Source organism: Poecile atricapillus, chromosome 3 (assembly GCF_030490865.1).
Source record: "Poecile atricapillus isolate bPoeAtr1 chromosome 3, bPoeAtr1.hap1, whole genome shotgun sequence".
Lineage (NCBI taxonomy): Eukaryota > Metazoa > Chordata > Aves > Passeriformes > Paridae > Poecile > Poecile atricapillus.
Genome location: NC_081251.1, coordinates 68,527,266 through 68,545,544, shown reverse-complemented (window position 1 = coordinate 68,545,544; position 18,279 = coordinate 68,527,266). Strand labels below are relative to the sequence as shown.

General features: G+C 36.2%; 1 protein-coding gene across 1 annotated transcript in view; it reads left to right on the top strand.

Annotated features, from left to right (window-relative positions):
* The window catches only part of FMN2 (formin 2), a 155,958-nt gene that overhangs the window by 61,771 nt on the left and 75,908 nt on the right, over positions 1-18,279 (top strand). The window contains exon 8 of the mRNA XM_058836733.1: positions 1,693-1,780. Coding sequence (XP_058692716.1) covers positions 1,693-1,780 — 88 coding nt within the window. The remainder of the gene's footprint in view (positions 1-1,692; positions 1,781-18,279) is intronic.

Below are 18,279 nucleotides of genomic sequence, written 5' to 3'. Positions count from 1 at the left end.
TGTACCATGCTGTGCTTTTCTGCAGGAGCCAGAACAAGGATTTCTGTCCCAGAAAATTGCTGCCCTACCCCCATAAGTCCCCCTTCTCCAGCCACATCCTGTTACTTCTCACAGCATGATAATACCGAGAATCCTTGGTTGACCACACAGCCATCTAACTGTTCATATTTGAGACATAAGACATTAGTCCCTTATCTTCAGGGCTTCTACAGCTGTATTTTCACTCCTCTGCAGCTAGTTTGGCATCTGTGAGAAAAGGGGGAATGAAATATCTTCATAATCAATAGTTATGAAGATTTAAGAGAAAATATAAAAAAAACCCCGTTGGCCTGCCAACCACATCCTCAGAAAACCTACACTGTAAGTACAGTGAGTTTCTCAAGTTTCCTTCCCTAAGTAGCTCCAGTGGCAGAGGTCAGGGTCAGGCTTTTTCTTCTCCTCTGCTGTTCAAACGTCAGTGTACAGACCTATGTCTGAAAATGTAAGTGAATCAAAGCTGGCAATGAATTAGTGAATCAGAGGGCAGACATCTTCTGGGTACTTTTTTGAATTTTTAAGATGTGAATTGCATAATGAAATTCTTTACTCTAGCTAACTTAATTCTACTTTTTCTAATATCTTTTCTATCAATTAATTAATTTTTAAATAATTTTGCCAGTGTGGTTGTAGATAACACAGCCTCTTGGTGCTACAACTGTAGCAGAGTAACTTGAAAAAATACATATATTTCTGATATGAACTAGCAGTTTTAATAATCTGTCTTTTCTTTTTTCCTCCAAGTGACTCCCAGAGGTTTTTATCAGTGTGTTTAGTACAGTGTAGAAATCAGCAACCTGAGTAAATATTAACCTCTCTCTTCTTGTGCTATGATTGAATCCCAGAATTGAAAATTATTTCATCTAGAATCATGTTGTTTTACAGATAAGAGTCCTTTTCTGGCATTACTTGTTTCTCCAAACAATGATATAAAATTTACATCTAGTTGAATTCAAATAACTTAGAGCCCTGTGCAAGAAAGTCTGTGAATTACATGCTGCTTTTATGCTTGCAAAACCAACATGTATGAAAGCCTATTTTAATCACTGATTTTAACCTCGTAAAGCAAGACATTTTGATGGCTTGATTTTGGTTTTTGGGTTTTTTTTATTTTGAAAACAAAAAAGCTTTGTGACCTTTCATAATCCTTAAAGTGATCAAAGAAAACCCCAATGTGTACGTGGTTATTTTGATTTTAAAATAAAACTCATATTGGCGCCTACTACGTCAAACATTCAAATAAAATACAAATTCTCACAGTTTTAGCTTACATCAAAGATGGAAATCATTGTGTGGTTTTGGAAACCAAAGCAATTCCAAGATAGACACAGTTGGATTTTTTTTTTTTTATTTGACAGTGTGTTTCATACACTTAGCAACATCAGTGTGAAGTAAAGTGTGCATTCTAATGAAGAAGAAAGACTAGGGGAACCTTTATAGGGACTCTTTCAGGATTAAATCCACCTAGGTGACAAAGTTACATACACTTGTAATGGATTTATACAGCAGAAGAAAACTTTAAGAATAATAAATTTGCTCATTTTTGGATATGTATATAGACTACAAAGAACTGTTTCTTGAATATGTCATTAGTAATGCAAACTATCTCGTACATCATCCTGCATAATATAAAAATACTTGTGTTTCTTTTGGCAGGTTGTCAAGTTGTTAAGTAACAAAAGATCTCAAGCTGTTGGAATATTAATGTCTAGCCTCCATTTAGACATGAAGGACATTCAGCATGGTAAGTGAAAAAACTATTGATTATTCTCAGATCACACAATTATCTGGAAATGATAAGTATTTCTAGACTTTGATATATAAAATAAATTAACATGAGGCCTTTTTTGCACTATTTTTTCTGAAAATAGCTTGTTCTGGCATTTATATTCCCCTTAGCATCAGCTGTATAAGTGGTGTATAATACAGACACTGATTTTTGGTCTTTTTGAGGAAGAAAGAATGATGTTTTGTTTATTTTAATTCAGATAACCTTGGGACATATCAAGAAAAGTGACTTATAATGTTTAATTTATTTGTTTTATAAAACAGTTCCTATATTTGGGTTAGCACAAACTGTGGCGTTCTTTCATCTGCAACAGCATTTTTTACAAAGCGAGATCTTTTAGGGGAGTGTAATACTTTTCACATTTATGCTAAGAGACAGTAGTGCAAAAAGGTGAAAAGTGGAATTGCATTTATATTCAGAGCATCCCTTATGTTTCCCAAAGGCTTTGGACAGATTTGAAGCAGATTGAATTATCCTGTGAAGTGCCAGCCTATCTATTAAATAAATGTGGTTTCAAGTATAACACAGGCTTCATAAATCACAAAAACATCTTGTGAACTTTCTAGGCTACATATTTATGGCCGTGCATTCAGTTTACTACGAATTGCTTATTTTGCGAAATTATTCGTAAATAGAACAAATTTGAGAGCACACTGTCAGCTAGTGAGTAACTCGTAATCACAGTTTTAAGGTTTTATTAAACTGTTTTGATGGTTACTAGACTTCCTCAAGCTGAAGCGCTTAAGATGGTAGTCATAGAGCAAGGCGCCAGTACTGGCGCCAAGAAGTACTTGGTATTTCCAAAGCTGGCAGATGTAGTTCAGTTAAGTCATAGAGCAAAATCTGAAAACAATGATATGGTCCTTTCCTTCAGTCAAATATTCAACTTGGTTTCAGTTAATAATGAGAACCTTATGAAAAAAGGAGTCCGCCTAACATCTGTGTCTGTGGTAAAGCCAACACAAGTTCATTGAAAATTTGCTTGCTTAACATGCAACACTAACAATAACATGGCATGAATGTCACTAGTTGAAGGGGTCAAACAATATTATTCTTAACCTTTATCCTATTACAATATTAAGCACACATGATCATCTAAGAGCTGTGTGCAGATTTTGTATATTCCTCTTTCAATAGCTGTTTTCTAAAACCCAATGTTTTTGCAAAAGGGAATTTAATAGTTCTTTTATTCCCTTGCTGTGCAGAAGTGAATGAACAAACATGAGAACTTTTTTCTGGTGGGGGAATTTGTGAAAATAGCTGGTGCTAGAATTTTTTATTTTATTTTTTTATATTTTTTTAGGAACATAAAATAGGCATGGAGAAAATGTGGTGAGGAGCGGGAAATAAATTTGCATGGTGGGGGCAAGGGAAATAGATATTGCTCGGAAGTATTTCTGGCATCAGTCACTCCATGCAGAGGTCTCTAACCATAGAGCTCATGCCGAAATTACAGAATCACAATCCTGAGTATTTAGCTTTACCTTCATGTACACAGCGTTGTTAATTCCTTATTAAAAACAAATGTTTTACATATTTTTCAGTATTATAACATTTAGGATTTTCTGCTGCAATTTGAATGTACTAACAAGAATGTACTAACAAAAATTCAAATAATGATCGAGTGCCTGCATTAACAAAAATAGTCACTTGATGTATTTGCATCTTTATACATTGTTGTATGACAATGAATACAGTAAAAAATGTGATCAGTGTTCTTTGTACCCTGGCCCAGGGCTTTAGGAGTGGTCTTGAGGTTTTTTTCCATGTTTGAAGTACACTGACATGTAAATTTACACATATCTCAGTACCATACAAGCAATTGTTTTCCATAAACAAGGAATCCAGTCAAATGAAACTTTCCCGCACCACCCTACTGAGAATTTGTGGTACTAGGCAACTTGCAGCTTTCTTGTAAATATTCCTATATCAAATCCTACATCAAACTTAAAGCAAATTTTTCGGATGCAGTGTTCATGCGAATCACAGAAATGTAATTTTGGTTTTTTTACTGGGCTCAGAAAGGCACCCAGAAGGAGAGAAACTTTCCGTGCTGAGGGATATTCCATTTCCTGTTTTGCAAGCTCACTGTGTTATATTTTTCTGGTGCTTTTGAAAAATTTTGAAGTTCTACATGAACAGAAGAGTAAACAATTATGCTGGATACTAATCCACCTAATAAATTTAGGATTTCAAGTTTTAAATCATATTGTGTTTAGACGAAGACCTTAAAATAATTTGACCTGGTCAAATGTTGTATTTAATGTCTTGCAACATTTTTTGTTCTTTGGTTGGTGTTTTTGGTGTAGTTCTATTTGCTTTTTAAGATACAAAATAATGATGAAATATTGTCTGCATATCTGATCAGGTGTGGCATTTAAAAGAAGATCTCAGTATACTGTAATACCTCTTAAATAGATTTCTTTTATTATATGGTTGTAAAGTGTCTGCTTGTAGAATTGCATTTGTCTGCTTCCAGCTTTGGAAATAGGTTTAGTAAGACAAATGCCCAGAGCCTGTCTGCTTTTAAAACACTTCTACAGTGTGGAAGGAGTAGTTGTAATAATCAGAGCATGTTTCTTCTGAACTCTAATGTGTCTTTCTAGTGGTGCTTCAGAGTTTGCTAGGTTAATTTTTGTTGTTGTGAGGACATTTTAGTAGATTCTAATTGCTAACAGAACTCCCATCTACTTTATGCAGACAAGGCTAGAACTGTAAGAAATGTTGGTCTCTTCAGTTGCAGTGCCCTTTCTCTGTTATTAGCACAAAAATGAGTATTCGTGGTTTCTCTGATTTCACACAAGGTCTTACTGATGCCTGTTTATTTTGCAATCATCTATCAACTATGCAAAACACTTTATCCAGGCATTTTGCTTGCTTTTGAATTTTCTGTATACCACAAATATCCTTTATCCAGTATTATGTTCCCACTGGAAATGTTGCTGTATTTGGCTGCATGATATGGCCAAAACTTGAGAAATGCCAAACAAGCACTTCTTACCTATTTTTCCTCTATAGTTCAGATTTTCTTCCTAGAGAAAAGACCTGAAGATTAACATCAATGTTTTGGAGGAGTTTTTCTTAACATTTCAGAGATGCAAAGTGTGCTCAGATTAGGGATACAGCAAGATTCTGGTGTAACTGCATAGAGTAACCTATGATGAACACCATCATAATTACATAATATACATTAAAATATAATTACACATTAAGCCTGTGTCTGCATTTAGGGACAGTGTCTCATAAATAAGGTATCTTTGTTCAAGTTGTCTGTCAGCACTTGAAATAGAACAGTTTGAAACTGCAGCCATGATGCAGGTAATAAGTTTGTCAGCGCCTTCCCCAATCCCCTTATTTATAAAGAAACAGTGTTATCCTCCTCTGTGTTTACAGCTGGTAATCAGTGCTGTAAGAATAGCAAGTTCTTTTGTGTGCGTATAAAAATAGAAGGAAAAAATTAAACTGAAGATGTCAGCCAGGAAAAAAGGAAAATTTGGTATTTTGTGCAGCAAAATATTAAATTTATTACACAGAGATTTTAATCTAGCATTTATTTCATATATGGAAATTATTCCTTGGAATATGAAAATTGTCTTGGTTCTAAGCATGCCTTGTAAATGTTGAAAGTAAAGTTTCCCAAAAAATGGCATATGCAGTTCTTTGTCCTTTGAAGTTGTCTGTTATCTTTTCCAATTCATTTTCTCTCAACAATGTTTGTCACTCCAGAAACTGTGTTGTTAAAATACTCTTAATTATTTTTCTGTAAAATTTTGCATAGCACCTTGTGGTTGCCCTGGTGCTGTTGGAAGTAGTTTAGAAATTTCTGGCTCTGAATTATGGATGACTTCTCATTTTCCTCATTTAATAAGTCATTTTTTCCCCCTCTCTGAGACACTGGTAGTATGCACAACTTGATGGAACTACCTGTCCCACTCTGATATCTGCAGGGGGGAGAAGGAAGTAAAGGCCAAGACACTGTTGCAGGCCTCAAAAAAACAAAAACCAAAAATTAAATAGGAAAAACAATTACAGAAAGGGCAGGAAGATTCACCTAACAGCTGGTAAAAACCAACCTTGTAATCATGACTGGAGCTTATTTTACTGGAAGTTATATCTGCAGCAGAGTTTGTTCTGCTAACAGCAGTACAACTTTGAACAACAAACATATCTTCTGCCCTGAATTCAAGACAGATGTGCAGGAAGTGAACATACTTTAAATGTTAGCAAGAAAAAGAAATGTTTATTCTTTAGTATTTGAGTATTAGTGACAAAAGAACAAGAGAAAAAAATCGGGTTTGTTTTCTTACTTGACCATTCATGCTGACATGTAGAAATGATGAGCAAGGAGAGACTTTGTCAAAGGCTCAACTAAATTATTTCACTAGAGAAGGATGATAAAATGTCTCTTACACTGCATTATTTCAATGTTCTGAGCAGGATTTATTCATGTATTGAACTACCACAGAGTCTGGGTCCAAGAGATGCTCTAAATGGAAAGCAGTCGGGAAAGAATGACTGAACATGTGGGAAATAAGACTTAGGATTAGTTTATTTTATAGAGAGTCCAAAGGTGATCTGAACATTATTTATCCTAACAACAATGTGTGTGCACAAGTACAATCATTTGAAACTTACAGTACCCATTCTTCACAAATATTTCAGTACATTCCTAAAAGACATGTTGTTGATTAAACAAGTTATGAGGACAAAACAATTCGTGATTGGATCAAGTTATCTGGCCACTTAATAGTTCTATAGTCTCCTCTAGTTCTTATATTAGAAAGTATAAGTAAATCTGCTGCCCAGAATTGTTATTTCTGCCCATTTAAATTATGGGGGAAAATGTTGGCTGGAGGAAGATATGCAGATCCTTTTTCTGTTAGCTGGCAAGTCTGTATTTTTTAAATTAATGATAAAGTGATTGCAATTAGTGCAGGTTAATTACAAAGTCTGAAACTTTACCTGTTACTTCTGGTTTATTAGTAGAGAATTGAAATTCTTTAAATGTTTCTCTTTTTTCCAAAATCAAATATTTGTGTGTACAAACACCCAAAAACCTTAAACTTCCCCTCTGATGGCCTTTCCAACACCTATGTAGAGCCTTCAGAGACACACCCAAATAGATTGGTTTGATACAGCAGTTTTTGATCTTGTGTACTAGCACTTCCTCAAAACTTCACGCCATAACTCTGAGTCTTATTTCTCTATTTCTTCTTGACTTTATGCTACCATATTCATTCCATTATGCCTGCTGTTAGGTGGTATGCTTACATGTTTTATTCACTTATAATTACTTTACAAGCAACTACTGGGAAATTATTGGGAAGGAAAAGAATGGAATACGCAAAATGACTTTTACAAAATACAGGCTGGAGTTAAATTTGAGTGTCACACATACGTATTGCTGCAGGTGCTTCTATTGCTTTGATGCTGTTATTATGCTCACAGGGCTCTGTACTGAGCAGTGATTTTGGACCCCTTGTCTGGCCACTCCTGTCAGACGCAGTCAGGGAGAAAGGACAGCAAAGGTCCTTTGAGACAGGTGGAGTTTCCCATGGAGCTTCCAATGGATGTGGCATAAACCCCTGAGCTGTGGGTGAAGGTCCTGTGTATTTAAAACATGCCTCTAGTCCTCTTTTTCTAAAGATCTTCTAAGATTTTCTAAAACTTAATTTAGAGTGCCCAGAGGTCAATAAAGCAATAGCAGCAGTTGTTAAGGGAAAAATACAGCTTCAATTATAATTTTCTTTTAATATATGGACAATACATCAAGATAATGAAGGACAGAAATATTAGTATCATCAAAAAAGGAACTGAATGTTTTATGTCATATATATCTTTCTAATTTACACTTAAAAACAAGTTTATAGAATTTACAATTTTTTTTTAATAATGCAAAATGCATTTTAAAGAACATAAGTTTAGGATTTTAAATGAGGAAAATAATATTGAGTTTTCTTCATCATATTTGAATCAGCAGACACTAATTACTGCCACATTGGACAGTTTGGATAATTAAAGATTTTTGTTGTTGTTAAGAACATATGAATGTAATTTAATAGAGAAGTTTTGTAAGAAAATGTAACTGCATTGTCTGTCTGTTGTTTCAGTTGAAACCATGGGTTTTTTTCTTGCAAGTCTGATCGAACTTTGAAAGTTAAAGAAAAGTTTCAGGAATGTTCTTTTCTCCCACAAGAAAAAAAAACCCAGTACTGTTATTTCTCATTTGTGTACTGTGTACTCACTTAGAAGAGGGATGATTACAAAATTCTTAGCATGTAAAATGTACCATGTAAAAATTAGGTGGCAGGAGGGAGAAAAAGAGCACCTTGTGTCTATTTTACAGCAAAGATATTTTCTGCTGGTCATACTCTTATACATTGCTTAACTACACAGAGATTCTAGAATTATTAAAATTAAGAAATCCCTATTAATCAAGATCTGCCAATAATACAGCTACATATTTTTTGATTGAATCAAAAGGTTTAAAAAAAAAAGTATGTTTGCCATAACAGTTTGACTGTGATTTTAGGTGTGTTTGTTAGATTTGACTACATTTACACACACAAAAAAAATTGCATTCAAAAATTAATGCCACTTATATCTATAATAGCTACTAACAATTTAAATACAAGGTAGTTAAAATGGGGATTTAGTATCATTGCAAGAAAAATAGGTAAAACTTTTTATTTTACATTCAGTGTACCTATAATTGTATTTTTATTAGTCTTTTTTTAAAAATCAATTAACACTATGTTACATTTGACCAAGTGGAGCTCTATCTAGTTTTGTACCTGATCTCTACAGGTAATGATAAAATAAAAATAAAAAGCTAAGGTGAGTGGCAATGACCACTCATAATGTATTTCTTGTAGGTCTCTTATCTTATTGCAGTAGTTCACTTCAAACTGAAAAGTTTATTTGGAAGAACTTTCATACATTTTATCTGTCCTTTTGATTTTTCCTTGTCTACAGTCCACATTTCTTTCTTGTCTTTGCCACTGAGGTGACTGACTAGCTCTGCATGCTGCTTTCAAGATCTTTGTGCACCATATGCCTTTACTAAGATGTCACATCATCTTCTTTCAGGCTCTGTTTTTTCTGTATTGTTGCTGATATTTTGTTTGCCCTTCACTGCTGCTAATTTTTGAGCTTATGTTTTCAGGAAACTATGAAAAAAATCTGAGTGTCTTTTTGGGGTAGCAGTTGCTAATTCTGTATGCATCACAGGACTTTTGCAGTCTGGGTTCTTTTTTTCCCATCTACTTTGCATGTATTGACACTGAATATTTGAGAGAGCCTTTTATCTGTGTGGTCAGCTTTTAATTGGTGTTACTATCTGAGAACATTTACGCCTTATGTTCATTAAACAGTACGGTAACCTTAGAGATCCTAGTAAGGCTTCTTTGCTGCAAATTTCTGCTTTGAAAGCTAATAATTTATTTCAGTAATTGATTTTTTTTTTTTTGAGCAAGTTTTGTGTTTTTTTTATTGTTGTTTTTTGGTTTGTCAGTTTGAGTACTTTTCATCCAAGTAGATGTTTCCTCTTATACAACAGAATAACTTTTTCGGAAGCCTTAGGTAAGAATAGTGAGGAGCCTTTTACAAATCCAGTATTAACCTGATCATTCTTACCTGGGCCTTTGTGGACACACTGTTAAAGCAGTACTACTTAATTTGTTGCTCGTGAGTGGCTACTATTGTAGTATACAAATTGTAGTACCTTGCTTTCTCATTACATTGTTGGGGTTTTTTTTTCTAACCAGCAGTTAGTTCCATGTTCTTTAAAAAACCTGTTCTTCTGTATGATACAATACAAAGGCATTTTCCAGGCATAAAAATCAGATTGACTGGTCTGTCGTTTCCAGTATCATCTGAGGAATCCTCTTAAAATTTTCATTTGTAGGTTCTGAATCTTGTTCAATTTGAGACAGTGCCCAAAACATATCACTTGAGAAGTATAGAACTTGTCTTAGAACCTCTTTGACCTTTTCTGTGGTTGTGAATCCTTACACAAATACTTTGTTTAACCTTTTCTGATTCTCTTTCTTTTGTGTTCTTTTTACAGCCAGATTATCTGCCTGCCCAGCTGTTTCCTGTCAGGCTTCATACATGTGATGTGTTTGAAAGCAGTTTTATTACTAGCTTTATGCATTTGGCAAGTTGGGTTTAGACCTTTTTGTTCTTGTCCAACTTACATTGAACTTCCAAGACTTTGCTTTTTGTTTTCTTTGGCTGATTTCCACTTTTGAAGAGTATCTTTTATTTACAGGTGTCTGCCATGCTCTCATACTTAATCATATATGTGATTGAGGAGTAAGAATAGGGATGTGAAAAGACAAGGAAGTGCATTATAAATTTATCAGTTGTCTTTTTTTCTCTGTGGCTCTAATGAAGTATCTTTAAGCTTTCTTCTGACCTTCAACCTTTTTTTGGGCTTTCAACTATCCTCTCATTTTAAGCTAATTTCTTGCTCTGAAATCTAAATTTATGGTGTTACTCCTAAAAATCTTATTCCCTCATCCTGCAGAGAAATTTCGTTAAAGGCTTGTTAGTAGATCAAGTGTTACTTTGCCTCCTTTGGTAGATCAACCTAGCTGCTTTGAGTAATAACTCTGATGCTATAAAATTTAGATGCGAATGATGACTCAAGCAATATGGTTAGCAGATTAAACCTTAGGCTAGTATGTTTTCTATGTGGCACACTGGCTTACACACAAATGGTGAAAGACTATTCAGGAGTCATTATTAAGATGCTTGTTGAGTGATCTCTAAGAGAGCACTGACTGTGTTTTTTCTATTTAGGTGTGAACTTTCCCCACGGGGACCGCGGTAGATCCTTTACACCCAGTTGCTTTATCTAACCCGGCCAATGCTCCCTTCAGTATTCGCTGCCTCTCTTCTGCTGTAACCCTTTATGGCACCACCTACAGCCTTCCATTGGGTCACGGCGATTATCGTCCTTCTGTTCCGCTCCGAACAGCCATTACATCCGCCAGTGAATACAAATCTTCCCTTTGCAGATGTTGGGTGACTCTAGGGACACGCATCATCCACACAGCCTGGCCTTTTCCCGCTGAGCTCGGCTTACCTGAGCACTGCCTCGCCTCCCTCGCCGATGCCCGCTCCGCACTCCTCCGCTGCCCGGCTCCTCGCTCGGGCAGCAGATGGCAACAGCGGCCCGCAGTGCTGCCCTGCCCTGCCCTTCCCTCCCCGGGAGCTCCGCTGCCCTTCCCGGGAGCTCCGCCGCCCTTCCCTTCCCTTCCCTCCCCGGGAGCTCCGCTGCCCTTCCCTTCCCTTCCCGGGAGCTCCGCCGCCCTTCCCTTCCCTTCCCGGGAGCTCGGCCGCCGGCAGAGCGGAGCCGCTGCCGCAGCGCCCCGGAGGCGCCCGGCCGGGCAAGGCGCTCGACCTTGCGGCTCCGAGGCGCTGCCTCTCGGCACAGTGCTCACACAGGGAATAGCTCCTTTAAACTAGCTCCGAGTGTAAGGAAGAGAGAGCATGATGCGAAGATGGTAGAGGGGCTTGTTTGCTGTGTCCATGAATCATCCATGATAGGGGAGGGTAAGAAATAGTGCCGGGGAAATAATGTTCTTTGCTTAGTTTGAGTGCCCACTGCTCCCCGTGCTGCAGTCAGTTTGTTGGTGTTCCTGTACCTGTCAGTTTGAGGTACCTGGATTTCTCCTACTTATTGCTTTCTTGTCTTTTGTTTTGTTGTTACCCACAGGCAATGAAAGATCAGGTTAATTTCTGTTCTGTTTCACATGAAACCTCCCCAAGCAATGGGTGTTAAGTTGTGTTTCAGTGTAATGTGTTTTCTGTTTTTAGGGAAGTTTCAATTACTTTTGCTACCTAGACACAAAATATAGCTCACTGTTATTGAACTGAGAACAACATCGACTGCCTCCCAGAATCTTAAAGTCCTCAGTAGGCCAAAGCTAATCATGAGACTGTAATATATATACATACGTTATTGTATATATAATGGTTCCAAATAACTTTTAGGTGGTTTTTTCTTCTAATGTATGTATTTTGGTTTTCTGTGTACATGGGCATTTGGTGTTTTTTTGTTATCCCAGCCTTTATTTCCTTGAATTAATACCAGCTTTTGAGAAATGCTTTGGAGTGTGAAAAAAGATGGAACTTAAACCATATACAGGCATCCATCTGTGCTCAGCTATCACAGTATTGTGATTTGAATTAGTAAAGCTGTGTCATCTGTCATGTACCTAGCCAAAAATCTTTTTGCATTATTTTCATGATCCCACCACACTTAAAACGTGGTGTCACAAGATCACAAGATCATTACATCACTTTCTTAGCATCTGTAGCTCCTTAGTACTCTAACTTCAGAATATTTGGTGAAAGGCTTAACGTGCCTTAATACGATGAAATCCCTGGTGTGTTTACCCAGACATCAGACAGGGCAGACGTGTAGAATACTAAGCAGCATCTAATATGCTTTCTGCAGTGCCAAAAATAAAATTTTAATTTGATTTGGAGAATGAGTTGAGAATAGGTAGTTTTTTTTAGTGAGATACTACCACCATTTGACAGAATGAAAGAAAAATTTAGATTTGAGAGGAAATCTCTCAGATGTTTTGTTTTTGTAATTCTTGAGCAAGAAAATTTGCATTTTGAGTTGTGACTAAAACAATTGCTCGTACAGCAATTATAGGCAAATGAGGACAAAACAGGCTTTGCACAATGTTTGAAACCCTGTACATTTCCACACAGTGCGTCCTAACTAATTCTGCCCCTATGGATTCTGGTATCACACCCAACAGGTTAGCTGAAACCATTAGCAGGGAAAGCTCATTTCTGAATGATAGTGGGTGTCTTCATGGCTAAAAGAACTTGCAGTACTTTCTGTTGTAAATCATCAAACAGCAACATTCCATGTGGTCTGTGTATAATGATTTAAGCTAGGTGATGTTACAGAAGACTGGTAGAGAATTTCAGAGAGACCTAGCAAGGGGCAGACATGCAGCTCAAGTGTAGGTTTTTTTAGAAAGAGCATTCTAAACATTTAGTCTGGCTACTGAATAAGGCAAGTTATGTAATATTGCCTGCTAATTTCTGCCTCAGGCTATTTGTATAAATATGAACATTTTAGCAGTATAAATGATCTTATGTTCCAGCTGAAATTCTGACCCTTCAACCTTTTGCTTTCTTTGAAGTTGCTGAAAGTTTTGCAGTTGGCTTTGGTGAGTCTAGGATTTCATAGAAATACTTTAAGTGATGGAGAAGTCAACATATCCCATGAAACATTGTTCAAAAGGTTGATTTCCCTCACTTTCAGCACTTCAAATATGCTTTCCATAGTGAATTTTCCAGATTAATTTACAGATACCCTTCATTATTTCATGCTTTTGGTCTGTGAAATTACAAAGCCATCTACTTTCAGGTATCTTGTCATGCAGGTATGTAATCGTGTAGCTTCTTAACTTTCTTTGTGTAAGTTAAATAGATCAAGCAACTCAATAGAGAGACAAGTTCTTGAGGTTATTCTGCTATCTCCTTTGTTGGTCTTTTTTTGATAGTACACTGGTTCTAACTCAAGTCCAAAAATCGCTTTAACTTCTAGCCACTCCTTGAGAGTTAGGTTAGTCATTGATTGCAAAGAGTACAATTAAAGCAGTTCTTTGGGTGAGTTTTGGTCTGCTCAGCAAAGAGCAGCTCTCCCATTAACATTGCCACCTGGGTTTCATTGAGGATTAATCACTATATTTAATATCTTTCTTTTCAATGTTGATAAAGATATTGGCAGTAAGCTGAGCATAGAGTCCTATGAAAACCTAAGATACTCTCTCCTTTGTGGTAATGTTTAAGAGCAATTGCATTTTCAGATCTATGAGCTGGGCAGTTTTTAGCTCATTTAGTTTTGATAAATAATTTTATGTAAGTATTCTAAATTGCCAACTGGACACACTAGGAGCCCCATTAACTAACTAACTATGCACTAACTATGGGTAAATTGAGGAGAAAAAAAGCTAAGATCCCAAGTTAGGTGCTTACTGCAAAGAATCTATTATTCAGGGAAAAAAATGTGTGTTGGGTGTCTGCCCTGATAACTTTATGAAATACAGCAGTTCACTACTGCATGGTTCCAAATACATTTCTTCTTCTTCCTCCGCCCTCCTGCACTTTGTTTGAATTTATAATTTATAATGAACTCCCTAAAGCAAGCAATAAAAAGCTTGTCTCTTTGCCTATGGGCTACACTTCTCAGAGTTAGAGAATGACTTTGTTTGCTGTGAGCTATTTTAATAGAAATAGATTAGGTGGGATTAAATCAAAAGCCAGCAAATTTGAATTCTGAAAAAAAATACGCATGTAATTCAAAGTCACAATTAGTTTGAAGCCTGAAGCTTTATTTGTATTCCAGCTAAGTCTTGCTAATTACACAATCACTGCTACAATTAACCTGTGGAACTCCTGGTCTTGATGCCATTGAAACCAACATTGAAAGACATTTCAGCCTATATGGATCTAAAAGAAAAGCTTAACACACAGGAAGCCCAAATTTTATGTCACCTGAATCATGAATTTAAAGCTACAGATCATGTCTGTCTTCAGATACACAATGCCAGACCTACTGCATATGTGCTTTTGCAGCTGATGTGTTTGTACAGTTTGTTGTTATAGTGTGCACTGTAAATACATACTGACACGTAAACATCCCCAAAATATATTCCTCAGATATCATGTTCTAGTAGTCTGCCCCCAAAAAATACATACTTGACAGGTATGACAAGCTTTCTTTTGAGAACCTCTAAATGAAATGCCTGTGGCATGCTGTACTACCTTAACCAGAAAGTGAAAAAGCTGATACTGAAATAAATGCCAAGAGCATTGGGGTTTTTTTATAGCAGCAATTATATTTTCAGTAACAGCAATTCTTATATACAAAATATACCAATATGCCGATATTAATTTTATATTGAATTCTTGTTCTTGAAATGCTTTAAAGATAAAATTTAAAGGTCAGGACGTTCACCTAGAGAACAACCCCCAACTAAAATCATGAATTGCGATTTTGTGTTTTTAAACTTATTTAAATGTGTCCTATATAATTTGCATTTATGTACTATGTTAAGCCTTAAGTAGTGTTTTGGGAGTTATCATAGTAACCCTTTTCAGTTTGTGTAAAATATTGAATCCTGCCGCTCAGTCTCGCACTTCAAATTCACTCCCCGATGGCCAGCCCCTGGCAGGTTCATTGAGACTGTTTGCTCCTCTATGCACTGTAGTTTAAAATACACAAAATCTGGTAAAATGCCAGTCTTTTCCCAACCTTCCTATATCCCACACCCATGTTTTTTTCACCTGCCAAATTCAAACAAATCTTATCTAAACAATTAAGATAAGCATTGAAGTACTCTCTATAGTCAAATCAGCAAACCTCTCAAAGCCAGAACTGAAATACAATCTCTCTAAATTAAACAGTCTACAATGGCAATCATGTTTGTATTTAAACATTTTATTCTGAAAGGATTACAGCATTGCTCTCCACTTTTTTTTTCCTGCCTAGACAAGAAGGCGACATACTGAGTCAAACAAAATATATTTCTTCTCTATGAGCTGAACTTGCACTCTTTTTGTAAACAAACTGTATAGGTGTATGAAGTTTGACTTCACATAATCAGTAACTGCTGTCCTTAACAAAGTAGGCACTTGTTTGAAATGTATGTAATGTAACTGTTTATATTAACTGTGTACAGCTATGTGAAATCTGGTGATATATTTTGTTGTATGTGTGAATATATATTTACATATATGTAGAAAACCTCTATTGGTACAGTTTTTATATAAGGGATACAATATAGGGAGCAAAACAACTGTCTTAAAGTTCTCTAAAAGTTGAGTTATGTTTATAAGAGAAAAATAATGGCAAGGATTCACTCCTTTCAATGAAGTCTCCTAGTTTTGTTACTTCACATTTTGCAAAACATATTCATGCTTAATTGATTCTTATTTTATTGCTTCCTAGAAATGTGAATGCATGTTCTTGAAGGTATTTAAAATTCTTAAGTTGTTTAAAAACTCAAGAAGCAACAACTCAACTTAATCTATAGCTTCTGCTTGGAAATTTTGTTTACTGTTCTGGTTTCTTACACAAGCTTTAGATCAAGGTGAATTACTGCTACAGTAAAACTGTGTGCAAGCAGTTCTAAGTGGTGTTTTGCCTCTGATCCATGCTGTATGTACCTGTGCTTAAGCTCCAGTCTCCCTTGTGCTTTGTGCACTTTAACATTGTCAGGATGGAGACTTTGTCTTAATAGACAAATATATCACAAAGGTAATGAGGTCAAGAAGGTAAGTAATAATATGAAGTTATTAATTTATGCTAACTCTACTCAGTGCGGCCATACCCCACCTACCAATTTTCAGTGGGGGTGGGGGAGATGGTTTGAAAGTTATGCAAGTTATGTTTAAGAATTCTTTTCTTCCACTTATTTTCTCAGGATCTTTAAAAATTATATAGTCATGACCCTTGTGTGATTGCAGCAATGTTTTTGCATTGCTTAGGGACATAAGGTTTTAGCACTGTTGTGTAAACACGGCCTTTATTTCAAAAAGCCCCATTTGGGGTTTAACTTTCTGCATTGGAGATGCACATTTCTATTACTTAAGATAAGGAAAAATCCCAAAAAAATAACATTAGTTGTCAAGCTGTTGGAACTATTACAGATAAAAATATGACCTTGTTCATGTTAGATGAATGATGCCAAAAGTGACACAGGGGAAAAAGAAAAAAACAGGGTGGGGAAGGGGGCGGGATTGGGAGGTGGGAACTAAGGGATATGAAGTTTTGAAGTTGTGGGTTTTCTATGTAACCAATAAGAGACTGTTTTGCATATTAGTTTATTTTAAAATATAAATACTAAGTATTTATTGGATGTAAATCTGGGTTTATTTTGCAAGTAGCTTCATATTACATCCAAACATAATCTTTATAGGAGCAAAAGAAGCCATTGCATTTTGATCACTTTCTTAGGCTCTTTTAGCTCTTTTGTTGATGAGGACACTGATGCAGGTGTTTTTTCTTCTACTTCTGAATGGAGCAGTTCAGCTGTCATTCATTCCAATGAACCTGATGAAATTGTCTGCCTTAAGACTTTTTTCCTGGTTTGCTTGTTTTTGTATGTGTCATGTTCTTGCATTTTCTTCCAAAGACACCTGTCAGAGAAGACTTCCATTCTGTATTCACAGAACAATTCTATATATATTCTGTATCTATTCTTTTTCTTTGTTGATAAAAGCATAAATTGATCAATCTATATATCATCTGACTTGTTTTTCTTGTATCAGAGTTCTCAATTTTTTAAGGTGTTACCAGTATGCTAGTTTTCTAATGGTGTTGGATTTTGACCACTTTCAATTTACTGCCTATACATTTTTCTTGAGGAATTTATTGTTTTTAATTAACTCAGAAATAGTAACTCGAGGAAGATCGTTCAAAGTGACACATGGGACCTACTCATGTGCCTTCTTTTTCTTGCAAATAACCCTTTTTAGATAATTTAGAATAAGTCCTGTGAAATTTGGATGAATGAATTTTAATCGTACCATTCTGCCTAAAAAAATATGTAGTAATTTTGAGACTCTAGTTATATAAAGCTTACTGTTTCTATGTTTCTACATATTGATATAGGTTCTTAATAACAACAGAGTCAGTTCTTTGTTGCAAGATTGGTTGATGCCTTTTCAGTTTCTTTCACTCTTCAGCTTACAGTAAATATTCTTGGGGTACAGATGGTTTCAGTAGAGCAGAAATACCTGGGGATCAAAGGCTGGAAAAAGTACGGTGGAAGTTGGAACCTCTGAATTGGAACCTATAATTTTCATGTTAGAGTCTCATGAAGGGCGTAACAGCTGAGAACCCCCCAGATGTGTGCCACACACAGAACTATGTGGCAAGAGTACTGTGGTTAGTTGCTGCAGAAACAGGAGGTCCTTCACTCAGCAGAGAAGAATAGATCTGCCTTTGTATGTTGCTGTACTGTCCATCTGTTTCTGCCATTTGTCAGAGAAGTTGTGAAGTCTTGCAGAAGCTCCTGGTGCTCTTCTGGAGAAAGAGAGCAGATGTGCAAAGAGGCAAGATGTGCAGGAGGAAAAAAGGAGTAGCCTCTTGAAGCAATACTGCTTGGTTTTTGGAGAGTCACGGAGAAGTCAGTTGAGGTGGAAATCAGCAGGAAGGACTTGGCTGGGTGGTTTGCATGTGTGTCTCCCTGAAGGATGGATCTGAGCAGGGCAGTACAGGTTCAGATGTGGTTTTAATCCAGCTACTGCTTCTTTATGAGGATTTAAACTCTAATCTGTTATCAGTCAAGTAGGATTTGGAAAATGCTGAGTCAGTTTTTAAGGAGACAGCAGTGCTTCCAGGAGGTTTCAAGGAGACACTTAATTTTAGATGGAGTCCAGAGACAGAAAAGCTTAGGAAGTATACTTGG